The sequence below is a fragment of the Enhydra lutris genome, unplaced genomic scaffold, assembly GCF_002288905.1.
Source record: "Enhydra lutris kenyoni isolate GAN:26980312 unplaced genomic scaffold, ASM228890v2 scaffoldscaffold2, whole genome shotgun sequence".
Taxonomy (NCBI): Eukaryota; Metazoa; Chordata; class Mammalia; order Carnivora; family Mustelidae; genus Enhydra; species Enhydra lutris.
Window position 1 is genome coordinate 47853752 of NW_019154086.1, and position 27541 is coordinate 47881292.

At 41.3% G+C, this 27541-nt stretch overlaps 1 protein-coding gene across 1 annotated transcript in view; it reads left to right on the top strand.

The window, feature by feature from the left end:
* The first annotated feature begins 841 nt into the window (after positions 1-841).
* LOC111150494 (homogentisate 1,2-dioxygenase) overlaps positions 842-27541 on the top strand; it is a 42584-nt gene continuing 15884 nt past the window's right edge. The window contains exons 1-7 of the mRNA XM_022507974.1: positions 842-1123; positions 6552-6623; positions 7442-7530; positions 11462-11567; positions 24154-24213; positions 26170-26261; positions 27383-27417. Coding sequence (XP_022363682.1) covers positions 1109-1123; positions 6552-6623; positions 7442-7530; positions 11462-11567; positions 24154-24213; positions 26170-26261; positions 27383-27417 — 469 coding nt within the window. The 5' untranslated portion in view covers positions 842-1108. The remainder of the gene's footprint in view (positions 1124-6551; positions 6624-7441; positions 7531-11461; positions 11568-24153; positions 24214-26169; positions 26262-27382; positions 27418-27541) is intronic.

A 27541-nucleotide genomic window follows, 5' to 3' on the forward strand; every position in this document is an offset into this window, starting at 1 on the left:
TTGTGGACATTTTTGCAATCTATCACAATGGTTTTATTCATTCATTCATTCATTCATTCGTTTCTGGTTGCCAGTGTTTAAAAATTGGAGCTTCATAAAGAAGTCTTAAGCTTGACAAACCACCTAGCCTACTTTTCCTGCCTGTTCTGTTGCATTAAAGTTTGTGATAATAAAACTTAGTTTACAAGATTGCTTTTGTGAAGTTAAATGAGATAATGTCTGTGGAAAAATCTGGCACAAACAGGTACTTGATATATGGTTTCTTTCTTCCTGAATACAATTAGCCAAGAAATGAATGTCTGACCATGGCTAAGGAGAACAGCCAAGATGAAGGATAAAGGAGTCATAGAAAAGGTAGCTGGAAAGTAATCTCTCAATCTGTTTTTAGAAGGATAAACATATTAGGAAACAAGAGTCTTGATGAATTTATCAAAAACACTTCATGTATTCAAGAAATGAAGGGGAAGGGTAGTAAACATCTCGGTTTGCTTTAAGTGAAGCACTTCAGGCTCTGGAAAGTTCACCCAGCTCATCCCTTGGAGGCACATGCAGACTCTCTCTAGCCTCCATCCCTGTTTCAAGCTGTCATGTGTAAACACCTGTGTCCAAACACAGTTCATTCTGTCACACTCTGCAGAGAGTGAACACCCTGCCCTCTCCCTTCCAGGCCTGAGTCCCGACTGAGTGGGGAAGCCTCTGCCACACACAGCAGGTACTAACTACCAGGGTTCCCTTCCTGGAGAGCTTTACATTCTCTGACTTTAGTAAGAAGCCTCCTTCTTTTCACTGGAATACCCAATTGGCTAATCTTTTACCTCAGATGCAGAGAAGATAGGCCTCTGCAAACTCTTCCAGAAACAGCTGGGGGTTAACAAAAACCAAAGGCAATTGTGTAAGCAGTTTGAAAATAAGCATTCTGGACTTTCTCCCTAGTTATCAGTTAGCCAGTTCTTGTCTCTAGTTTGAGCTGCCTGCTAACCAGGGAGCACAGTGAAGTGGTGGGAATAACATCCAGAGAGTGGGTTGAAGGAGGAACAGAAGCATTTTGGCTTCATACCCTCTCTGGGCCTGCGTTTCCTGAAGTCATCCCTCCTGCAGCAGAAGGAAAATGGCCGAGTTGAAGGTAAGAGACTCTCTGCCAAGTTTGCTGCAGCTTCTTCAGCCAGAACCTGTGGAAGCGTCCGAGAATTCCAGAGTGCCAGGGTCAGAAAGGACTTAACAAGGTCCCATTCCAAAATCCTGTGTTCAGAGGCTTTGCCATTGTGCTCGCGGGCATGGCTGGGGCTAAGGCTGGGGGGTTGAGGGAGAGGTGATAAAGAGAAGAGATGAAGCTTTCGTTGTCTATCTCATGCCTTTGTTCATTTGAAATGTTGTCCTGGAAACCTATAGACACCATAAGTGCTCCCCTTCACCATGGGCAGACACATTTCTCACTGTCTGCTTCCCAGCCCCAAAGCCCCGACATCTTCCCACTGCTGCAGCTTCCTGGACTGCCTCCAGCCGACCCATTAGATTTGCTTTATTCAGTCAATTATTTTGAGGATCCACAATCGGCCCTTGGCCAGTAGAGGCCCTAGCACTTCCTCTAGGAAACAAGTACTTTTTATTATTTAATGTGCAATTGAAAAGTACATGTGGGTTATGTGCTATTAATGAATTAACTTATATTGTAATCCTCAAAATAAATCCAGGATATAGGCCCTCTTGTTTCTATTTAACCTATAAGAGAAGGAAAGTTAGGAGAGATTAAGTGACTTGCCCAAGGTCACTGCTTCCAAGTGATGGAGACTGGATCAGAACCTGGTTTGTCTGAATCCAGATCCCGGGCTCTGAAAGGAGTTTTAGTGGCATCTAATGAACTTAATGCCTTCAGTCCAGGTAAAGGGATTTTTTCCCCCAGTGTCTAAAACCATACCTAATACAGGGCCCAACACATGCATGTGGAACTGAATAGAACTGCCCAGAACTTTTACTCAAGCCAAGTGGGCCACACTGCTGCAGGCTTCTTTCAGGATACAGAGTTTGAGCACTTCCCTAATGTCCTTCAGCTGATACTGAGATTGAAGAATCAAACATCTCCCTAGTTGATAGGGTTCCTGAAATCACTCCACACGGAGGAAAATGAGTTCTTCATGCCTAACCAAGAGTTAGAAAGGCTGCAAAAGAACGCTCATTCTTTCATTCAGCAAATATTATGTGTTAGTACTGGTGCCACAGATTAAAATCAGAAAGGAACTGAGTCTGGACTAGGTAAGGTCAAGAGAAACTTCTTGAAGGAGGCTGTTTCTGAGCTGAGTCTCAAGGGAGAAGTAGAAATTGGCTAAATGAAAAGAGGTGGGGGCTAGAGGAAACACTGAGTACAAAGGCATGGCACCTGCAGACAGCCCCGAATGTTCTGGGAGCCAAGAGAGTTGCAGCTGAAGGGACAGCCAAGTTGAGATACCCAGGATGTGGTAGGATGTATGGATCCGCATCTCAGGGAGTGGGTAGGGCGGGGAGAATAGATATGACAGGTCATCATATCAATGGTCTCAGAAGAAGGAGAGTGCCTAAAAAACTGTTCCCTGATGAAAATCCTATGGGGGAGTTCAGCAGGGGTTGGAAACATCCTTACCATTTATAAATAAATTATATCTAAAGTCCTATCCTGCTGAAATTTTTAGCAACTTATTATGCACAGCACCAGCAGACCAATGTAAATTGCATGCTGGTCTTTGTTCTCAATTTCAAAGGCTTTCTTCCCTGCCTGCTGTCTAATCTCCACAAGCAAAGGTTACCTCTAGAGATCAGGAATCCAAATACGGAGAGCCAGATTGCATCATTCTAATCAATAAACATTATATAAGTAAAAAAAAATATGCTTCTCCACTTTTATTTCTTCATTTTAATAGATATATCAACACAAAGCCTCAAATGAAATCACATTTACATAAAAGCAGCATAACTGGGGAAGAAAATTCAAAAGATAAAATAATAAAATTAAATTTCAAAAAGATCACCCCATGTTCTTACATTGCTTCACTTCAACAAATCTTGATTTCCTCATTTCTAAAATGAAGGGCTGTTTAATATCCAAGCTTTGCCCTCCACCTCCCACCCCACCAAATATTTTGATTCATTAGGTCTGGGTCTGTGTTTAACCAATTTCTGGGGGTGATTCTATTCTTCCCCAGAGGTGGAAACCCCTAATACTGTCATTTTATTTGTTTCCTATTTCTGCTATAACAAATGACCATAAATTTAGTGGCTTAAAACAACACATGTTATTCTCTTACAATTCTCGGGATCAAAACTGTAAATCATTTTCCAGGGGCCAAAATCCAGCTTCCCCAGACTGCCCTCATTCTGTGACGGAGGCCCCTTCTTCATCTTGGATATGCACCACCCCAGCCTCTGCTCCCCTCATGGCACTGCATTTTCCTCTCCTGTAATCAGATTTCTCTCTCCCTCCCTCTACGGAGGACACGTGATTATAATTATGGTGCACCCAGATAATCCAGGTAACTCATCTCAAGATTCTTACTTCACCCACATCTGCAAAGTCTCTTTGAGTATATGAAGTAACACTCACAGGTCCCAGGGATTCCGAGAGAGATAACTTTGAGAGTCATGACTCAGCCTACCACAATCACCTGCAAGTCCCCAGCAACCTCTGTTCTCTGTTCCCAACACAGTTCATCAGAAATACTGGACCCTTTCCACAGGAACAAGGTAGCTCAAATTCCTTCTCCACCCTGACTTCTCTCTCTTTCCTTTATGCTCAGTGGAAGGCAGTGAGGTGCACCATCTGCCCATCCCGCAGGGGTGTTACCCAGAATCAGAGTCCAGAGAGAGCACCTCATAAACTTACTCTGACACATAAAACACATCTTGGGGACCAGATAAGGATTAAAAAGCGGTATACTAGGCAGCTGCCAGACCACCAGCAGCACTGAAGTCACATGGAGCCCCGTGATCTGCCCTTTCATTTAGAAAAGATTCAGATCATTCTCTCAGAAAAAAAAGTGAAATCATATTTTTATGTTGGGCCCAGTTATTCAGGAACCTGGACTGAAGGAAACATACAAACTCACTTGCTTAATGTTAGATTTTCTTTTCTTCTTGCATAAGGTGTATTTGTATACAGTCACTGAACCAGCTGCGGTTGAACGCTCGGATTTTCACAGCTGATATAAGCAGAGTCCCGATTCTGCCCTTGATCTCGGCGCCTTGGGAAAGCAGCTGCAGAATACTGCTTCCTCAAGTCAGGTGCCTTCGGCAGTAAGGGACATGGCATTTGAAAGCTCTAATAAACTCATCTGTAATTCTTCTCTCCGAGGATTAGGAAAGCCGACTGACTGGAGAGTGAGTCAGCATTTTCCGCCTCCTCTTCTGCCAATGCACCACAGCTTAGATGCAGAAACCGGCTCAGAACTCACACCTCTCTCGGAGCTGCGTGGCTCCCTTCCAAACTACCAGCTGTTCTTTCTCCTTTCTTTTCTATTTTTTAAAGCAGTCAGAAGCAAATGCTTCAGCACTACATATACTAAGTGTCTTTTCCCTTGTTCCAAAAATACATATAACTCTGGACTCTGTTCTGAGACCAGCAGTTGGGAAGAATGGGGAAGGTATTAATACGTAAACCCACCCATGCCTGGAGAAGGTTCCGCCGTATTCCTCAGCACTCAAACCTCCCTGCCTCTCTTGCAGAGAGAAACAATACGGCAGTTGAACAAAGTGAAGGCGCTGTAATGCTCAGGGACTTCAGTCACAGACTGGTCTAAAATTCCATTCTATGGAATTGAAGATAATTTGGGATCATTACCATTTCTCAGCAGCTCAAATTCAATCCCACTGATGGTGAGCATGAGGCCATTCTGAAAGAAGAAAATTGTATTCAGTGGAGAGCCGGAATGCTGGATGCTCGGCCATTTCCCAAAGAAATCAGCCCAAACTGCATGCTGCTGCTGTTAACCTATCTGTGTATAATACAACTCGATGTTTTTAGGGCTGACAGATTTTCACATATACAAAAAAAAAAAAAAAAAAGTGTCTGGAGGCAAAAAGAATAATTTCGCTTCCATTGCTTTCTAGGTCATAACTTTTCATATTTGATATTCCTCCCCAATATAGCAGTTATCGGCCTGATCATTGCTTACTTGTCCGGGCATATTGCATTTAGCTCATCCTTCTCCATGCTGCTGAGAACTCTGGAGGGCTTACCCTCCACCCACTTACATCCTTCTTCTATCTCTTAAAGACATGTGCTCAGATGGTGGCATTTCACTCACTGAGCAAGGCTGCACTTTCATTATCCTAGGCTAAAATTAAGTACATTTATTAGGAACAACTCTGGGAAGAAAATGGCCATTTTTTTTTTAATATTTAAGTTAGAGGAGAGTGGGTTCTAACCCCACTTTAAGCATCACACATACACTCAGAATAGACTCTAAGGGAAAGGCTAAATCAGACAATAGATATATGTTGAGTACCTTCTGGTAAACCAGGCACAGAGCACATACAGGTAAACAGGACTGTTCTAGTCACAGATTCCATGGGTCTTATCAACTGACAGAGAAGCCAGACAGTGAACAAGAACTCACAGGTGTGTTAAGTGTTGTAAGAGTAAATGCAGGGGCTCCCATACTTTGCTTTGTTAAGAAAGTCCCTAACTTTTTTCCCCTCTGGGTACAGAGTAAAAAGCTGGCACTCAAGTAGATGCCATGGTACCATGGTGGACATGCTTGGTCCGACACTCCTCCTGAAAGCCTCTCATACCTTCAAATGTGTTTTCATGTATCACAAAAATAGAAATATATACACAAGTATTTCATAGGTGAACCAGATAATAAGGGTTTGCTGTAGATTGGATCCGTATTGCCTCTTCATGGCTGCTTTTTTCAGAGTGTGGAGGGGAATGGGGCTCCCCACTCAGGGAGGTTGCCATTCAGGCCCAGCAAGATGCCAAGAATCTGGAGATGACGGGATGCCTGAGTTATCTCCCTTCTCCAGAACTCCCTGCTGGAAAAAAGAATTAAAGAAGCTGTTCTTGGAGTGGGATGGTTAAGAATAAGCCCATAAATCAACTAAGTACAGCTAAGGGTAGAGAGGCTATGCAATATACTTCAGTCTTCTCCCAATAGATTGGTGGTCTTTAAAATTCACATAGAGGGCGCCTGGGTGGCTCAGTGGGTTAAGCTGCTGCCTTTGGCTCAGGTCATGATCTCAGGGTCCTGGGATCGAGTCCCGCATCGGGCTCTCTGCCCAGCAAGGAACCTGCTTCCCTTTCTCTCTCTCTCTCTGCCTGCCTCTCCATCTACTTGTGATCTCTATCTGTCAAATAAATAAATAAAATCTTTAAAAAAAATAAATAAATAAAATAAAATTCACATAGAGTTTATTTCCTTTCCTGAATGGCCCACATGCTGAGACAAAAGAAAACATATTCTATGTGAACATCATACACAAACACATGTCCATATGGAAATTTTTACTTTCGTTTAGACTATCAATGTTGTGACATGCTCTTTTAATCCTGTTAATGATAGCCTTTGTGTCTTTGTCATATGTAGTACATTCCTGGATTTGGGAACGAGTGTGCCTCGGAAGACCCTCGCTGCCCAGGTGCCCTGCCAGAAGGACAGGTATGAATGAATAGAATATTAGCTCAGAGAGCTCTGAATTGTAGGAATGAATAAATAGCCCTCAGGCCAAAGCACCTCCACCCACCATTGTTCCTGAGATTGTCTAGGAGTTCACAAATCTTTAAGACAGTTAGGATACAGAACAATGACAATACAAAGATTAAAGCTGGATGGTGACTGCCTATGGGAAAGCACCCAATCTGAAATATTAAGCCTAACTCTAGGACGTTCAGGAGGATCTCCTAGGCTCAAGGTTAAGAGGACTTCCTTACAGTCCCTTTGAACAGCCAGAGATATAACAGTGATAAGAAAATAACCAGTCCTAAAAATGTATTCACAAAGATGTTTATCCTAGTGTTGGTTACAAGAGCAAAAATATGGAAAACAAAAATTTTTTTTCAAAAATTTTGAAGAATATTTTACAGCATGAAAAAATGCTCATGATATAAATATTTGCTCTAAAAAAAAAAGCTGTGATCATTATAGGACTATACGCATCATTCATCACGGGATCCCCATCTTGGAGGATAAGAATGGAAGGAAATATACCAGTGTGTTAACATTGGGTTATTTCTGGATGGTGAGATAACAGGTTATATTTTATAAATGTTCTACATTATGCAGGTTTCACTTTTCTAATCAAGGGGAAAGTCACCTAAACATTTGCTACAAAAAGTATGTATGAGTTAGGGATGGTCATGTGCAGTGCTCCAGAGCGTCCCCATCCAGGACAGAATGCCCCCACTGAATTGCTTGGTGGGAAGGTTGGGATGGTTTTCTGATTGAAGTGATGTTGTTTACTGCCTCCTTTGTTTTAGAACAATCCTCAAGTCTGCCCTTATAATCTGTATGCTGAGCAGCTCTCAGGATCTGCTTTCACTTGTCCACGGAGCACAAATAAAAGAAGGTACAGTATTAGGATAATTCTGACCTGCAGACTGTGGGATTTATGACTAGTACTTAGTGCTGGCTCCTACGCTGGGCCATAGCCTTCCACGGCTGCCCAAAATTCTGCTCTTCACAGGCTGTGCTCTGGGTGAGATCAGGGGATGGGCCCCATCTCCAGCTAGTATCAAGTGACTGGTGGAAGAAAGTGAGAGACTGGTTGCATGGAGTCTGGAAAACACACACGTCCAGCTCCATTTATAAATTCTCACTTATATTCAGAAGAAAATGTCCCTAATAAACTGGCCTTCCCCTAAGAAAATGTCCTCAATAAACTGTCTGGTTGAGTTTCCAATTTTGGTTTACTTGATTTTTTTTTTTTTTTAAATAATGGTTAACTCAGAATTATAGATGATTCAGTATACCTTCTCTAGAAGATGAATTATTACGAAGTATTATGTTCTTTGCATAAAAATATTGGATAACTAAGCTTGGGCAGTTGAAAGGTCAAGTATTATGGCCGCTTGTGGTTTGAATTAATAAGGTTTTACTCTTTGGAATTTGTCTTTATTGGAAACCAAGCACATTCATTAGCACAATGTGTCATTTTCCATGTTTGCTCTAATCCCACAAGCCAGGTCAATGAACTCATTCCCTTGATTGACTCCCATGGGGCAGGTTGAATGCAATAGATGTGTGGTTTAGGGAGGCAGTAAGTGCTATGGCTTAATCGAGTAGTGTCAAATTATAGGAATATCAGGCTAGGGCCTCTGTGAAGAGGGCTGCTCCTGATATTGGAGATCTGGGATGAGGGCAGTTGGTCTGGTACTGCTTAGTACCTTAGTGGGAAGGACTGGGTGTTCCTCCATGATCTCCTCCTGAGAAGCAAAAGAGATAACCAGTACAACAGCACAATGGACTACACAAATAAAAAAGGTGGTTCTCTTTGGTGGTTGATTATGTCCACTCTGGGGTAAGGTCCCCTGAGTTTAAATCCTGCCTCCTTCTCTTTTCAGCTGTGTGACCTTGGGCACGTCATCTACCCTCCCAGAGCCTCTAGTTCCTCATTTGTAAAAGAGATAATGATAGTAACTATTTCATAGTTGTGGTGAGGATTAAAGGAAAGAATGCCTATAAAATACTTAGCACATTGCCTGGCACACAGTGAGTGCTCAATGAACATCATCATTACTGTTGCCATAGCAGAGTTTTTCACACAGTACAGGGTATCTCTAGGTTGTGTCAGAGAACTCAGTGTGAACTATGGCAAGTGCTATGCTATCATGTCCATATCAATATTGCTTCTCTCTTGGTAGCTATGGGCATGGAGAGAAGAAGAGAGAGTTTCTCATACTTCCCAAAATTGGGGGTTAATTCTATTGCCATTTAATCATCTCTCTCTTTCTCTACAATCCCAGACAGTCAAGGTAAGGTAAGCACACTAACAATTTCTGTCCATTCTAATTTATGACAACCTAGCCTCCATGACTTTGTTCTTGATTTTATGGCCCATTCACTAATGGGACACCTGGACTCCAGATTCTGCTGCCTACCCCCATTATTCAGGTATATCTTCAGCCAGCAGGAGCTTAGCTCTGTTCCAGGAGGCTGAAAAGGAGCTGTTGGCATTTCATTAAGAAGCTGGCACCATTCCTTGAATCAGAATTAAATCTCTGTCCAGGGCAATGTAGTGCTGCCTGGGGAGTTTTGTAAACAGCTAAAAAATAAGGGACACTAGGCCTGGCTCACCCATCTGTTTAGAACTCTGCAAAGGTATCCACAATAATTTTGTGAAAATGCTCAAAATCCCAAGTGGAAAGAAAGAACCAGCTCCCTCCATAGGTGAGCAAGCCTGGGATTCTTAGAGTGAGTCACTACTCCTTTAAACCACAGAGTGGTGGGTTCTCACAAAACTATCAGAGATTATAACCCAAGGGTTAATTTTTGTCTGATTAGTTAGCTGAGCCCTTAGGTACTGAGAGGGGAGAGTCAAGACAGAGAATGTGGAAAATCTGGACTATGATAAAAACCTGGATGATTAGGGATAGGCAGACAATTCAACTTATATCTAGTAAGTGAGCACCTACTGTGTGTGAGTCATTCTAGATACATAAACTGAATCCTTGCAATCCTAGGAGATAAGGATAAGAAACACGGAATTTTTGTAACTTGCCCAGGATCACACAGTTGCTTCTAAGATATACATACGTTCCCTTAACTCTAGACAGTACTGGAAGCTGCAGAAACTCAGTTTATTCATAGCCTGAAGTCCAAGGTCTAAGGTCATATCATTTAAAAGTGGAGGAATCAAATGGACACTAGACAGACAAATCTATCCCTTTTATCTCCCAAACGGTTCATTGTGGAGCTAGGCAGACTCCAGCCCTTGAAGTAGATTGACATAGAGCTTAAGGGGCCACAGCCTGTTCAAGCAGGTCTGGTCTTCCGTTGTCAGAGGTAGTGCTCCTTATCATTCTGTACACTGCCAGAGTGATGGCCTCTGAAAAGACATGGGTCCCGCTTAGCGAGTTTCAGAGTCCCTCTCGACTTCTGGACAGTTCTCCTTGTTTCCTTCAGGACTTCTGCATCAGAGTCTTCTTCTCTTCCTGAAGCCTGAGGTCTGGGTCCTGGCAGGGGGATCTTTGTCTCAGGCCTTGATGTATACAGATAACAAAACTTGAAAAGGAAGGAAGGGAGGGAGGGAGGAAGAGAGGAAAGAAAAAAGAAAACAAAATTACAAATATACTTACTATAAGAATATATGCACAGATCTTACGATGTTGGAGTACAGAGTGTTAATTTCCTAAACTTCTTACAAATTAATATAAAAAAAATAAAAAACCCAATAGAAAAATGGTAAAGGACACAAGTAACTCATAGTAAAATTACAAAGGACCAATAAACATACAGATTCTCAACCTTACTCATAATAAAGGAAATACAAAATAAAAATGAGATACTATTTGTTACCTATAAGGCCAAAATTATTTTTAATAATACCCCAGGGGCGCCTGGGTGGCTCAGTGGGTTAAAGCCTCTGCCTTCGGCTCAGGTCATGATCCCAGGGTCCTGGGATTGAGCCCCACATCGGGCTCTCTGCTCAGCAGGGAGCCTACTTCTCCCCCTCTCTCCGCCTGCCTCTCTGCCTACTTGTCTGTCAAATAAATAAATAAAATCTTTAAAAAAAAATAATACCCCATATTTCTGAAGGCTTGAGTCATCAGTCACTCTCACTCATTATTGTTGTGAGAATAAAGTGGTACAATGATTTGGCAATTTTGTTTATATATGCACTGGTGATATCTGAGAATACACAGGGACATTGGTAAGCTCTGATGCTGCTGGTAATTGGACCTGAAGAAATTGAAAGAGAAATTGAAGGACCCATTTACCCTTAGGGAATTTGAATTACTTAAATTATCTCTACCAATAGCATGTATTATTTTTTATCTCTACCAATAGCATGTTATAATTTTTTTTAATTTTTAAAAAATTTTTTTAAAATTTCTCAAAAATAGCAAAGAAACTACCCATATTCTCTCAATCTTTGTAGGATTCATTGTCCTCACTTTCCAGAGTAAGAATTAGTATCCAATGACATATACACACTGATGTTTTTCTATGGATTTTCCTGTACACTTATCCCTCAAAGTACTTTTCCCCTTCCTTTATAATTGTCATTGGGAAAGACAATTCTTCATTTTTTGTTAGTATGGGAACCACAAGAGCCAGGAGCCTCAGTTTGAAGAGTGATGGGTAGAGTGGAAAGGTGAGAAAAGGCCAGGGCTATGAGCAGCAGTGGCTGTTAAGAAGTGATGCTGTGTCATTGTTTCTCACATTAAAGCCCACAAATCGTTGTTGACTTGAGCACCTTCCGGATGGTACTTCCTGAGCCAGTCTGCCTATTCCTCATAACACCACCCTAAGGCTTGTGTGTCCTTGTTTTCCCCCAGTTGGATGTATAGGATTCTACCTTCGGTGTCTCACAAGCCCTTTGAATCCATCGACCAAGGCCATATCACTCACAACTGGGATGAAGTTGACCCCGACCCTAACCAGGTAAACTGGTCCTGTGCGTTGGCGCATGCCATGTATCCAAAACCTTGATTATAAATATTTAAGTCAAACCTCGGTCTTTGAGAAATTAGACATTGAAAAAATATAAATGCTAAATTGTATCTGTTCTTTTGCTCATACTTGGGTGGGAATTTTGGAATTGACTATTCACGTGCATGAGTGTGTGTGTTTATTTACTCTGCTTTCAGTAATGAGAGAGATGCAATACTATAGTGGACTGAGATCTGTTTTTGTTTTTTTTACCTTTGAGAACTCCAGTATACCCCCTTTGTCTCTTAGCTTAGGGACATGCCACGGATAATAGGTATATAATGCAGGAAGCAAAACAGACCCGGGTTTGCATCCCTGCTCCCCCACTTACCTGCTGGGTCTTTGAACAACCGTGTTTCACCTCTACACTGAGGTGATTACATCTGCCATGCAGTGCTGTTGGGATGAAAGAACAGGTGTGAACGTACTTCACACTGTGCCTGGCACATGGGAGGCAAGACCCAGGGCTCTGATACAGCCACGTTGATATAATCACTTAAAGGAAGCAATATAATATTGAGTATAAAACCTTGAATTTTATATTCAGGTCAATGTGTTTATTCATTTTATAATATTTTTTTATTCTGAAGTCCCTCTCTGCCAAATTGGCAGAAAACAACTTCATGTCAGTCTTCCCTAGGAATCACTGGTTTTAAACAATGCCAAAGTAGGAGTAGGGGTTGGGCCTTGCTGGTTGGTCCTCCCTCCCTGGATAATGTTGAGATGCCCACTATTCTGCTACCATCAGGCAGAGGCTTGGGCATGGAGTCATCTGCCAGTCCAATTCTGGTTCTGTTGTCCCAGGTAAGACACACAACTCTTCCTTCCTACTTGGAGCTGCTGGGTACAGGTTCAAGACTCTTCTTGGTATTCAAATTCCACACAGACCCATCAGCCACCCATTCATTTCTCTCTCTCTCTCTCTCTCTCTCTCATTCTCTCCTTCCCACAGCCCACGGAAATCTGATGCCTCCCCTTTGTTTACCAAGATGTTATGTCTATACCTACAAATCCCTTTCCCCTAAATGCTTAACAAAAGTCAGCATAATCATAGTCACTTTTGATTTCCTGCTCTGCTCCACCTCTCCTAATTATGGAAATCTCAGAGAACTGTGTACCTGAGTGCTACCTACTTCTCTCCAGCAGGGACAGAAGGGAGGCCTTCAGAGTGAAAGCCAAATGTGAGTTAACAACTTAAAATGTTAGCCGTCTCATAGCCATTTTGAAAACAAGATATGTTGTCTAAATGACTGCCCCTTAAACTTGTGTGAAGTTTAATGCATGAAGCCAACATCCTTCCTGTTCACCACTGGCCTATTTTTGCCTCTCAGCATATGGGAAAAGGTCCGTCCCTGCTCCAGCCCCCAACCCTGCAGGCACCATGCCCTACCAAGTCCCAAAATCCGGCTTTCAGCTCCTGTCCCTTTCTGCTTCCTCCAGTCAGAGCTCTTGTGCAGACCACAGTTTGCACCACCAACATGGGGACCCTGTCTTCACCCCGTCCTTGAGTCTCACATGGCCTCCTATTCCAGGCCAATCTGACCACTTTCTCTCCCACTCTCAGGTTAAGAATGCCCCTGGCAGACCATCTTCATTTAACCATCTAGTTCCCCACTCACCTTGTAAAGGGCCATAAATCATTCTATCCAAAGTCACTGCTCATTCTCTGGGAATCTCCCGGATTCCTCAATGGCTTACATCTCAAATTTGCTAATTCCTCTTTTAAAGTTACAATGGTCATGCTTGTTTGTTTTTGACCAATAGATAGACCTGATTGCTTAATAATGGAACTCTATCTTCTATTAGAAAATATAAAGGAGGGATACCTGTACTTTGATAGGATTCCTGGTTAAACTAAATAAATAAAGCATTTAATATATACTAATTTTGGATGGTTGAGAGGGTGTATGAGTCACAAGGATTTTCCCTATTCTTTTCTTCAGGCAGCATAAGGGAATACCCAATTAAATTTCTGCTAGCCCTCTCCAGTGGAGCCAAATCTCATACTATACAAAGAAATAGGGTGGTTGTAGAATCAGCAAGTAAGACAAAAATTAAGTACAAACAACATTATCTCTGAAAAATCCCTTGAATTGCCCACAAATTATAGGATACGTGGTTTTGTGTATGCCACTCTGTATGGTAATTCTTATGTACACTGAATTTGAGAACTAACTACACAAGTTGAGCTAGACTATAAGAAGGATTGCAGGGAAAGGCCATAGGCAAATATTCAGGAATTCAAATTGTGGAGACTTTATTTTTTTTAAGAATTTATTTATTCATTTGACACAGAGAGAGAGCACAAGCAGTGGGAAAGACTGCCGGAAGGAAAGAGAGAAGAAGGCTCCCCACTGAGCAAGGAACCAGATACAGGACTTAATGAGGGGCTCAGTGAGAGGCTCAATCCCAGGACCCTGGGATCATGACCTGAGCCAAAGGCAGATGCTTAAGCAACTGAGCCACCCAGACATCCCCCATGGGGCTCTTATGATAACTACCAAATAATTAGTGGTAAATAAGGCAGAGTGGGAAATTTCAGTGCCCCTGACTACTCATATCATCCACACCAGTCATCAAAGCCTCTATAACCTTAATACAACTTCATAGATTTTTTTATGGTGTGTAGCCAACAGTGGAGCCAAACTTATGTTCATATAATTTATTTGGGGTAGGAGTCAGGTTTTAAGCCTGACCTTTAAGGAAAATGTGAGTGTGATGTGTTTCCTGTGAGTGTGAGAAGTAACATGCTCATGTTTTTAACATATTATTATTTCTATGACTATTATTGATACATTTTATTTAACATGAATACACCCCTTTACAGTAATTATTTTGTAGTACGGGTGGGTTATCCATGGAAGCTAACCTCACCCTGATAGAATTTTTCTGGTTTTGTCTTGTTATAAAAGCAATGCATACTTAATAAAAACTCAAATGATGTAGATTAACAAAGGAGAAAATGGAAGTCTCTCATAGGCAAGAGTCAAGTATGCCAATTTTGCATGTTATTTTATTGTTTCATAACTAGTTAACACACACTTTGAGAGGGAAGTTTGAGTTAACTGTGTTTCAACTGCGTTGAAAAAGCCTGAGTTACTGTAGAGGCATCAAAAGAGCTGCACCAACAGTTTCTGCTTGCTTTCTAGTAGATACTCAATATACATTTGTTTCCTCTCCTTCCCTGTTTCCCATTCCAGCCTCCCTTTGCACTTCTCCTCCAACTTGTTACCTTTCTCCAGTTTTGAATTTCTTCGAACACACTCTCTATGATGGCCACCAAATGAATTTCTTCTCCATTATTTCCCTTTTTTCCATTTATGACCTTGTGCTCACACGCTTTGGGACAGCTGTGCCCCAGAACTCAACACTGTCTCTGTGTACCACTCTGCCAAGGTAGTGGTTTATTATCCTCTTGTTCTTTGACTTACCTCCCCTGCTGTCCAGCTTCCTTTACCCTGATGCACACATCCTGGCTGTTCATGCTACATTGATCCTTTTGTCTTTTCATTTACACCTTCTTGACAAGTTAATATCTCTTTCCAATTTTATGCTTCATTAATAACCACAGCAATCTGCATTCATCACTTCACCCCTCTCATAACCTCTTCCAAATATGGACGCTAGACTCTCATCAAGAAAGCCTCAGAAAATTATATTTGGGTACTCATCTGACAGTCCTTCTCTGATGAAGCCTGTATCATAGGTATGTCTTCACCTGTCACAGACCAAAATAAATAATTCACCAGTTTCACCAACTCCCCACATTAGTCATCTCTGGGAATTTGAAGACTTGAAAATCACCTAATATTTCCTCCAGGAGAGCATCATGGGGTATGCTATCATCAATGTCACCTTTGATACATTGCCAGGAAGACTGAGGATGATGTTCCCAAAACCTTTATTTCCTCTTAGCGTATATTTAATCAATTGTCTAAGAATTAATGAAAACTCTTTTTGAAAAAAACAAACAAGCAAACATCTTTTTGAGTGTATTTAGATTCAGCCTATGGACATAACAAGTTCAATCCATTAATATCTCACATAAGAAATATACCTAATTTTGTTCATCATGTACTTTCCTCTAACTTCTGGAATCTCAGAATCTAACAAACAAATCTACATCGAGTTTAATTGTGATTTTGCAGATTTCAATTAGCATTCCTGAATCAGCATTCCTCTTTAAAGATCAGAGTCCTTTAAAGTTTATCTTTCTTATTACTAAATCCCTAACTTTTTGACTTTCAGAAAGTCAGACTGAAGCCAGTTAAGACTCAGCTAAAGGAATTATCTCTTAGTTCTCAACCAGTATAATTTGGACCAAGTGATAAACACCTCATAGCTAATTAAAGACCAAGCCATAAAATTCCCTTTTCCTCTAGGACATACAAATTACCAAAAATGCTTCCCAAAAATACATCCTCCCAGGGTATTTGCTGTTTAATTTGTCAAACTATTCAGCTCCACTATCCCTAAAAGCCCCCTCTCCCCAAAAATGTCCTGGATTTCCCACTTCTTTAAAGCTTTTGACCAAGTCTCTCCTATTCACACCAGATTTCTGAGAAAGAAATCTAAATCCATTTTATCACCCCCACTCATCTCTCAACCTTTCATAGTTCAGCCTGCCCAGACTACCCTATTGAAACTGTATCTTCTTTAAACAACAATAATGCACTCCCCACTATTAATACGTTTCTATTCAAAACTTACATAAGAATGTCAATGCCTGGGGGCACCTGGGTGGCTCAGTGGGATAAGCCTCTGCCTTCAGCTCAGGTCATGGTCTCAGGGTCCTGGGATCGAGGAGCCCCACATCGGGCTCCCTGCTCAGCGGGAAGCCTGCTTCCCCCTCTCTCTCTGCCTGCCTCTCTGCCTACTTGTGATTTCTCTCTGTCAAATAAATAAATAAAATCTTAAAAAAAAAAAAGAGTGTCAATGCCTAATAATCCCATCAATGCAGAACCGCAGAACTAACCACTTGAAATGTTTCCGTTTCCTTCTTTCCAGTCTTTTTTTTTTTTTTTTTTTACATTGTAAATAAGATCTAGGGTCCCATGCAGCCAGAAACCAAAAGTAATTGAGAATAATTCCAATCTTCATTTGTTTCTCCTGAGAACACTAAAGAATACCCAATACATGACCTACAAGAACACTTGGCAAACTCCGCTTTCCCCAGTTCCCCCAGACTCCAGCCATCTCACACCCGAGTCCTCTCATTTCACGGGGCATCTTCCCAAGCTCCTCAGCCCCTCATCTGATTCACAGCCTGGCTCCTCCTCCTCCTCCTCCTCCTCTTTTCTGCCCCTGGAGAATGAACTTACGGTGTAGGTTCCGATCCCGTTTCCTAGGAGATTCACACGTGAAACATGGATCTGCATGGTGAGGCTGGAGTTCACAAGATTGAGAGGAAGGCGTGAGGATGGGCAAATTAGAGTTTTCCAACGAAGCAGGGAAGGGCAGAGGAAGGGCTGTGAATAATCGTATATTAATATTGTTTTAGAAATCATTTATACAAACAAATCAAAAGTAGAAACAGACCAATAAATACAGAGAACAAACCGATGGTTGCCAGAGGGGAGGGGGTGGGGTGCGGAGATGTGCAAAATGGGAAAGGGAGGGGGAGAGACAGTCTCCCAGTTATGGACTGAATAGGTCATGGGGATAAAAGTCTCACCATGGGGAATACAGTCAATAATATTATAATAGCACTGTATGGTGACAGATGGTAGCTACACTTGTGGTGGGCATAGCATCATGTATAGACTTGTCAAATCACTAAGTTGTACACCTGAAACTAATGTCACATTGTGTGTCAACTATACTTCAATTTAAAAAAATCAGTTATGTATATATTTACTCTAATGAAAGTCATGCTGTAATACAGTTTTACCTTGTGGGTTTTGTTTTTTTTTTTTTAATTTAAACATCATATTTTGTGCCTTTTCCCATGTCTTTTTTAAACTCCTTGAGTACAGGCAATTTTTAACTTGGCTTTATAATCCAATATATGTTTATAAGACAATTATTCTATTGTCAGATACTTAGAGTGTTTCCATTTTACTATCATAAATCATCTATGGCTAAATACAATCCTTTCTCCTCAACATCCCAAAGCCTACAACAGTTGACTTCCCTCTCTTCTTCCTGTGCAGGTGCCCAAGATAAGCAATCAAGAGCACTAATTTACCATCATATCTTTCAAACCCTCCACGCTCTTCCATGTGCCCTACCCACCAGCCATACTGGAACTTTTACCATTTCAGGGCAATACCCTAAGTTTTCCTGCCTCGGTACATTGTGCTCTTTCACCTATCTGGCATTTTCTCTTTTTTCCTCATAAATATTCACCCATCCAAATCCCACCCATAATTTTTGACTCATCTTAAATACCACTTTCTTCCTTGAGCCCTATATATATTTCTCAGGGTATTTGAGAATATGTCTCATCATCTTCATATGACCTGCTGTGTTCAGCACATGTCTTCTTCCAAAAAGTAGAACCACAAATATTTGTTGAATTAACTCCCTGAGAGCTCAGATCCCATCATCCTATAAACAGACTAGATTGCATTTTCCTAAAGGCATTCACTGGTGTTTGCCAAAAGTATTAGAGAACAGGTTGCTCTCTGTTCAGCCCTTTTGGATAGCTTGCTGGCTCTTTTAACAGTAAATCTCCATCAACTTGCGTTTCACTCCTTGGAAAGATGTTGGTACTTTCTGAAAACTAGATTATTTCATTGTGTGTATCTCCTATTTTCCATATATAAGAATGTTAATAGGCTGTATGCCAAGACTTATTCCTGAGGGAACATTTCTCTTCCAAAGTCATTTCACCTGTTTTTCTATCAGAAAGTGCCCACACTTCCACCTTCCAAGGTCTTCTGTAACAGTTTCGCTGAGGCAGAGACTGTCAGTGTTTACTGCCAGGATGGGACATTAAACCTTGCACACAGAGAGGTCCCCAATAAATCATTTGAATGAATTAATATAAGGGGATTGAATAAGAATGTTGACACTGAAGAACCTTAGCAAGGTTCTGGTCCCAGGAATCAGACTGGGCAAGGGCAACTTAGCACTGGAGGAGTAGTAAATAAGGGTGAGATTGGAAGACCAATATAAGACCGTTTAAGGGAGGCAAAGCCTGCATTTAGAAGCTTTGCAGATCATGAATAGTTTGAGAAGCAGAACAAGATAGGCAGGGATATAAAGGGCTCAGGGTGTAGGTTACTAAGAGAAACTGGGAGAATCTTGGTATCTGTTCTTAGTAGAGAAAACTTCTCTAAACCATCAGTCCTTTCACTTGTAAAATTGAGATGATAATCCTAGGTATCTCAGAAGGTTGTCGTGAGAATTAAATGTCATCCAACAAATATTTACTGAGTGACTACTATGTTTCATGCTCTATGCTAGGAGCTGAGTAATGGATGTAATGCTCTTAGTTTTATACTCGAATGGGAATCCAGGTTTCTATTTGTGAAAAAAGGTCATTCAAATCCCATGAAGAGTTACCTTTTTTGTAGCTTCACGAAAGACTTTTTTAATTTCAATTTTAGTTTGTCAACATACAGTGTGGTACTGGTTTCTGGAGTAGAGTTCTGTGATTCCCCATTTACATACTACACCCAGTGCTCATCACAGCACAAACCCTCTTGAATACCCGGCACCCTTCTAGCCCATCCCCCAACCACCTCCCTCCATCTACCCTCAGTCTGTTCTCTATTGTTAAGAGTCACTTATGGTTTGTTTCCATCTCTCCTTTTCTTCCCCCTTCCCATATGTTCATCTGTTTTCTTTTCATGAAAGACTTTTGAAAGTCTGAATAAAGTATAGTGACTTGCATCCTCCTTAACTGTGCTCTTGACTATTACTTTGAAGAACTCCAATGGGTCACTCAAAGCCTGATTTCTCTCCACACAAATCATGCTGGCTTTCCTCTTAAATTACTAGATTTGCTGAAGAATGCAGCGAGCCACTGTTTTTATTTTATTCATCCCATACACATATACACAGCTTTTGGAGTCTGTACTTAAACTCACCGTAGTGGGATTACCCTGGGCCTCTCCTAACCATAGTTACTGCTAATAATTGCTTACACATTGTGGTCACTCCAAATTCTTAGTTACTTCCAAATTCTTAGGTGATATCGGCTTCTAATGATATGTCTACTTTAGTCAGCCAGTATTGTTCAGAGTATCTAACTCATCTAATCTAGTTGAGTCCAAGGCCATTTGGGATGGAATTTCAGTAAATCACAGAATCTTAGTGTTGAAAATGATACTCAGATCATCCAGTGCAACTCCCGATCTTCTGACTCTGGGAATACTGAGACCAATTCTCTAACTTCTTTTTCATTCCTGAGCATGCATTTTAAATCCTGATCATTAAATGTTGCCACTGATTCTGTTTTTCTCCTTCAGTAACCTTAAAAAAAAAATTTTTTTTAAGATTTTATTTATTTATTTGACAGAGATCACAAGTAGGCAGAGAGGCAGGCAGAGAGAGAGAGAGAGAGAGAGAGGAGGAAGCAGGCTCCCCGCAGAGCAGAGAGCCCAATGTGGGGCTCGATACCAGGACCCCGGGATCATGACTTGAGCCAAAGGCAGAGGCTTTAACCCACTGAGCCGCCGAGGTGCCCCACCTTAAAATTTTTTTAATTCTAACTTGGTATTCCCTTGAAGATGCTTTCCAAATTATTTCTAACCACCTCATTTCTGGTAAGTAAAAGTTTATTTTCCAATGGAATTTGTAGGATACAGCCACAAAATGTGTGAAGCAATGATAGAACTGAAAGAAATAGATAAATCCATAATTATAGTTAGAAACTTCAACATCTGTCTCTCAACAGTTGATAGAAAAACTACACAGAAAATCAGGATATGGAAGAAGTGAGGGTTTTTCACATACATAAAGACTTACATTCTAGAGTTACATTCTAGAAAAATTCTTTGGACTTTTAGAAACATTTCCCAATTTACTATTGCCTAAACATCACTTGACCACAAATAATCCCACAAATTTGTTTTAGTCTTATTCTTTGAGATATTAGCAAGGTTCTTGGTGCCTTATATTTATTCATTCATTCAATCATTCAACAGAAATTTATAAATATCCTCTATTGCCAAGATATTACATTGAGTACTACAATTGATTTCATTATTTTTGAAAAGTTTAATAATTAAATTCCTTGTGAAGGGTTATTTAGCAATAATATATAGTATGAATTTTAAAAACTATTGAAAAAGTTATAGGACTAAATCAACTAACAAGCATCCTTTATCACTTTTAGAAGCTCTTCTCTGAAGAGAATTCTGGAATTATAGTTTCCTCCAATACCCCATTGTTACCATGTAAGAAAAAATACAATCAAGAGAGAGAAAATGACTTGACTTGTCTGAGGTCACAGAATAAATGGAAACAGAGGCAGTAGCAGGACCCAGATCTCGTTCCTGGCTCAGCCCAATGCACAGCCCCGCTTGGGCTGGCTGTGGATCAGAGGGTTACTGCTCCACAGCATGCAATTAAACTGAACATCTGGCTTTAGCAGGAGATGTTTCTCCTCTCCGCTTCATGGGTTCTTCCTGTTTGTCATCTCCCCAAATCTCCCTCCTCACATTCCACAACATATCACACCAAAGTTCCTGACAAAAATCTCTTGCCCAAAGATCAAAAGCTGGCTTCTTGTGAGTAAAGGATTTATCAGAACCCGCTTGGGTTTTTATTACCCTTCATGATGCACTGAATATAGAACTCGTACAATCTGCTGCTGTCAGACCCAGCTGATAAATTACTTCTTTCTCTATACCATCTCCATCATTTGAAGGGTGTCATTTTTGCATTAGAGAAGCTTCTTCAGGACCACTGCCTCATCTAGTGTGTGGGTCCTGTTGAAGGCATGCTCTCTACATCATCATGTAGGGCCTGTCCACCCGACAACCCTGGCTCTTTCCTCATGACTTGAGGGTTGATGTGCTATAGAAAACTAAAAAACTAACCAGCAAAAATTAGCCAAACCAACCTCTCAGCCTCTCTGGCTTAGTTTTTCCCACTCACAGAAGACAAATCTCTTCTTTGGGATTTAGGACTTTTTTCTACCTTCAACAGATATTTCAATGTCAGGAAGATATACAAAGGCATTGTCTCAGTACAACAAATCAGGCAGTGCTTCTCCTATTACTGGAATTTCTTTTCTTTTCTTTCTTTCTTTCTTTCTTTCTTTCTTTCTTTCTTTCTTTCTTTCTCTATTTTCTTTCTTTCTCTCTCTTTTATAAAAGATTTATTTGAGAGAGAGTGTGTGTGTGCATGATAGGGGGAAGGGCAGAGGAAAAGGGAGAGGGGAAGTAGACACCCTGCTGAGCACGGAGCCCTACAGAGGGCTGGACTCTAAGATCATGACCTGAGGGAAACCCGAAGTTGGACACTTAACTAAGCCACCCAGGCTCCCCTTCTCTTTTCTTGTCCTCCTTTTTTCCTTAGGTTTGTAAATCGTTATGCTGGTGCTATTTAAACAAATCCTTGCTACTTAGTAGCTAGCATGTCGCTGCCATATCTGGCCAAAGATACCACAATTTAGTTGACTGATTAATTTGTTGATTGGTTGACTGGGTGGACTTTTCTGTGTATGATGCTTAGTTTGGCAATAAAAGAATCGCAGAATCTCTGGCTGGGTCTGCTGATTCTTAAAATGTAACTGTCCCATTAGTAGACCGTTTACAAAATAAAGCTTTTATAAAATACAGAACAGATTCTGTTTTAATTTAGTCTTGGGTCTCAAAGTCCTTCTGGGTAGTTCTCATGAGTAACCAGCTTCAGAACCTCTGGAAAGGTCTAAGATGTTGCCCAGGCAACCGTTGATCTGATGCTTAAATCCCTTCCATTGGGAAACTAGACCAATGACTCTTCTTGGGACCAAGACTCTAGGTAGTCTAGTCTTCCAGATAATCTTCCTGGCTGTACAAACTGCACACTGCTAACATAGAGGGAAGCAGCTTGTGGTGATTAGTACTAGACTAGAACTTCCTCTCAAAAAAGCTAGTAGTGCTTAGCTGTGGCCCTTCCTGATGTCAGGGGACCACCCTCCTAAGTCAGTGGTTTTCAACCAGGGAAAAATTGTCCCTCAGATGACATGTGACAATGTCTGGAGACATTTTTGGTTCTTACAGCTTGGGGGAGTGCTAGTGGCACCTAGTGCGTAGTGGTCAGGGCATGCTGATAGATACCCTACAACACAGGACAGCCCCACAACAAGGAGTTATGCAGTGCAAATGTCAAAAGTGCCGAGGCTGAGAAACCCTTTCCCAGATTCTTGTTCTCAGGGTCCCCTCCCTCCCAGGAAATATCACCTTTAATGGAATTAGCCCTAAACCTTTTCCTTTTTTTTTTTTCTCTTGGGGCTTGAACTCATGACCCTGAGATCAAGACCTGAGCTGAGATCAAGACTTGGATGCTTAACCAACTGAGCCATCCAGATGCCTCTAAACCTTTTCCTTCTTTCTGAGGCACGATTTCAACAACGTTTTTCAAACCGACATTTTATGTCCTTTTTAAGTAGTCCCAGGATGAGATCATCCTGCTTGGCTTTTAAAAAATAAAGACCGCCACCTGACTATGTATGTCAGAGAGGCAGAATAATCCCAGTGTCACTTTTCCCACTTGCCGCTTCCTCTCCCACTCAGCTGCCTTTCCGGGATACAAAACGAGCCCAGCCCCATGACCTAGGGAAGGCCTGACCTGCCTGAACTGACTGGGCACCACAGCCAGTGGAGTCGGCCATGGGGGCGCAGGCCAGGGCACGAGATGTCCTGAGGTTTATCTGTTGCCAGGCTGGCTGGGGCATGCCAGCTGCCAGGCTGATTAATAAGTCCTGGGCTGACACACTTCTGGTAGGTCCTAGACTGCTGATTTTTCTCCCTACTTCCTTAGATCATTTCATTATTAAATTAAAGATTGTTGTGATTTAAACTGAACCGCCAGGCAGCCTGGGGACAAATGTGGGGTTTGGTGAAGAAATGGAACCCAGTACAGCATTTACTAAATCCAACCTCAGTTGGGTGCTTTTTCTTTCTCTTAAAGAAATAATTCAAAACTCCCAAGGCTGGAAGTAGAAGTAGAACCTTCCCCTGCAGTGTCAGGAGCCCACACAGAGAGGCTGGCATGCCAGGAAAGGGAGCCGATTATAAATAGCATAAAAAGCAGCATCAGTCAAAACTCACTGATATGCCTGAGCAAAATGTTAAAGAAAACAAACAGCTTCTGAAATAAGAAGCAATGATCTTTTTTTTATTTTTTAATTTAAAGTGCTAAAGAATGAAAAATACACACACACACACACACGGATTAAACACACACACATACACACACTCAGAGACGCTTTAGGAAATAATGAGTAATTATTAATTTCAGAACAACAAAATTACAAGCAGTCGGAGTCACACAGGAGGAATTGCCATCCTTTCTTTGTGTAATTGATGTTATTTATTTAGAAAGCCTATGGCTTCCCCTTCTAAAATAATTTTCTTGTTACATGTATTTTTTTCCCCAGCTTCGATGGAAACCATTTGAGATTCCAAAAGCATCCCAGAAGAAGGTGGATTTCGTGAGCGTAAGTCAATACGATCCACGCCTTCCCTCTGCTCTCCTTTCTTCCCCGGTGAGTGATCCAGCCATTTGCAGGCTGAATGCCAAGTGGCAGCCAACTCAGAGGCAGGCAGCAGAGACAGCACCACCTGCCCCTGCTTCCAGAGATGGCCAGGGATGTCTTATTTACAGGCACCAAATGGCTGCTGACACCAAGGGCACTGGTGAGCGATTTACAACCTCTGAATGACCATTGGAAATTGAGCATTTACCTGTCTCTGGTCTCTTTGTTTTGGGCTAGAACAGGGATTCTGAGCCTTTTTCCCCCCATGGACTCCCTTTTTTTTTTTTTAATTTGTTAGTTACCATACAATGCACTATTGGTTTCTGGGGTAGAGTTCAATGATTCATTCCTTACATACAACACCCAGTGCTCATCACAACAAATGCCCTCCTTTTTTTTTTTTTTTTTAACAAATGCCCTCCTTAATCCCCATCACTCATCCAGTCCATCCTCTACCCACCTCCCTCCATCAACCCTCAGTTCGTTCTCTATAGTGAGGAGTCACTTAGGGCTTGTTTCCCTTTCCATGGACTCCTTTAATAGCCTGGTAAAGCTTGTATTTTTAAATGAATAAAATAAATTACATAAAATTACAAAGAAGTTGATCATATTGAAATACAGTGATAAAAATATTAAAAAAACAAATTTGGTTTTATAGTAAGTAACACATATGCTTCCCTATCAATGCACTGAATCACAAAATCTATGGAAAGCTCTAAAAGCTATAGTTGTTAGAAGTGTGAACATAAACAATATTCTGGAATAGCTTGTAACAACTATAATGTGATCTAAAAATATCCGTGATTTGTATCAGTGACCAGGTTACAGGTACTTCTAACATTTCTGTGGTTTCTTGCTTACATTCGTGTACATCAATGAAATGATACATTTCAGAGATTAGTGAAAATAAATATATAATTTTGTCCCCATCCAAGTTCATGAACTTTCTGAAATGGACCTAGAATAGCAACAACTCAGGATGACAACTCTAGTTAATGCAATGCTGATCAGAAGTTCTACTTGGTAGTTACAGGTGTTGAGAGTATTAGAACACTTATGCTCAGATCAAACCATATGTAGGGGAAAGGGAAGGGAGCTACAAGGCAGAGGGGCTCAAAGAAGCCAGTAGAAGCTTTTGCAGACCAACCTTATCCCATGGCTCACTTAGGGAGAGTCCAGGTGCCCAGCCATGGGTCAAATTGTTTGGCTCATGCAGAATTCCTTATGTATATTAAGTGCTCCAAACTCTATGTAGATTGATCTAAATAGACCCCAAACGGGCAAACTGAAGTAAAATATGAAAAGAAGTCCCCCACTCTGGGTGAACTATGGATATCTGCAGGAGCAGAGCTCCCACCTTTCCATCTGCAGGTTTGGGACTGAGAGTTTTGAGAAGACCCATGTCTTAAGGTTTCTTGGACTGTAGATGATGAGCAGAGAGGATACAGTTGGTCAGAATGCTTCCACTTCCCTGTTATGGAAAAATTAGGGCTGATCCTATGTATAAGCACAGGATTGCCTAGCTGGTGCGGTGTATTTGAGGGGCATTAATTGGTTCTTAACGTGGCAAGCTTCCTCCCTAAGCATCCTAGGTGCTTGGTTTTACCTCTGAAAGAAACTCTCCTCCAGGCTGATTTTAAGCACCAAACAGATAAAATGCCAGGTAAGGTCATCTTAACCACTGAGACAATTCAGATCTAGGGCCATAGCTGGCAACTAGGGTGAGCCACCACCTTCCAAACATAAAACTCATAAATCTTGAGCTCCTCAGAGGCAGGCTAGACCCCAAATGTCCCCCTTGTCACACAGAGCAGACCCTAGTAGAACCTTGTCTCCAGACTCTCAGGCACCAGAAGGAGGGATAGCCTCTTGGACAAGACTTACATACACCCTTCCTTCCCCTGTGGTTCCTTCTAGGGCCTGCATACCTTGTGTGGAGCTGGAGACATAAAGTCTAACAACGGACTTGCCATCCATATTTTCCTCTGTAACACCTCCATGGAGAACAGGTAAGTGGCTCAATGCTTGGGCAGAACATTCCTATTCCCCAAGAGCTGTTGGCCAGAGAGTGAAAGCCAGGTTGTTGTTTTACTGTTATCGATTCCCCCCGCCCAGAGCAACATTGATATACATTTATTAATAAGTGAGCATTTCAGTTTTGACTGATTCTTGCAACATGAACAAGAATTTCACATAACAATGCAAATAGAAAACAGACAGTGGGCATTGGGAAGCTAGACGGCATTTTGACTTTAACCAGGTTTGGGTCAGAATATCTCTAATTTCTTAAAGTTCCCTGGGGCTGTTCCTGAGTCTAAAGTCATACTGCATGAGCAGCCATTAAGGGCCACCCGTTGGTGGCTGGTCAAGATGACAGACTTTGGCTTCAGTTATTAAATGTGTAAGTTTAACATTCCTCAGTAGAGGAGCTTACATATTGGATTTTTTTTTTTAATCAGAAAAAAATATGTAAATGACATTCTGCCTCTTCTTGGAGAAGCAGAATCTTATAGCAGCTTTGCACACACCTCTGGAACCAGACTGTTACATCGAAAGCCCCATTCCACTCCTCCTGGCTGAATAATCTTAAATAAATCATTTAACTTCTCTGAGCCATGACAAGGCACTGAAGATGTCTCTTTGGATCCAACATCATATCATACCACCTCCTCTCTTTTCACCTGAGCCACACTAACCTTCACTCAGTTCTTTCAACCTGCTTCAGGGCATTTGCATGTGCTATTCTTTCTGCCAGAAATGTTCTCCCCACTCCCCAAACTCTTGCCTAGATAATTCCTTCAGATCTCAGGTCAAACGTCCCTTCTTCAGGGAAGCCTTTGCTAACCCCTCACATTAAATCGGGTTCATTATTCCTTCATTCCCCTGAACTTGACTTTCATAGTGTTGTTACAGTCTACGATGATACAGTTCTGTAATTATTTGATTTCTATCTGACTTCCTACTAGACTCTAAGCTGCATGATAGCAGAGACTGGGTCATTTTGCTCACCAGTTTATATCCAGCACTGAGCCTGGCACATGGTGGGTGGTAAACAATAATATGTGGAGTGAATTAATTTGTCTGGACAGTGTTAAAACTGAAATCACAGGAATTATTCCTTATGTTTCAGATGTTTTTACAATTCAGATGGGGACTTCTTGATTGGTAAGTTCTGAAGATTTCACTGTGAAATGATCCCCAGTCACAAGCTACTTTTCAATTTATACATATTATTTTCCTTTATCCTTCAGTCTGTCTTACGTAGTGCAATCTACAGACTGAGGTCTAG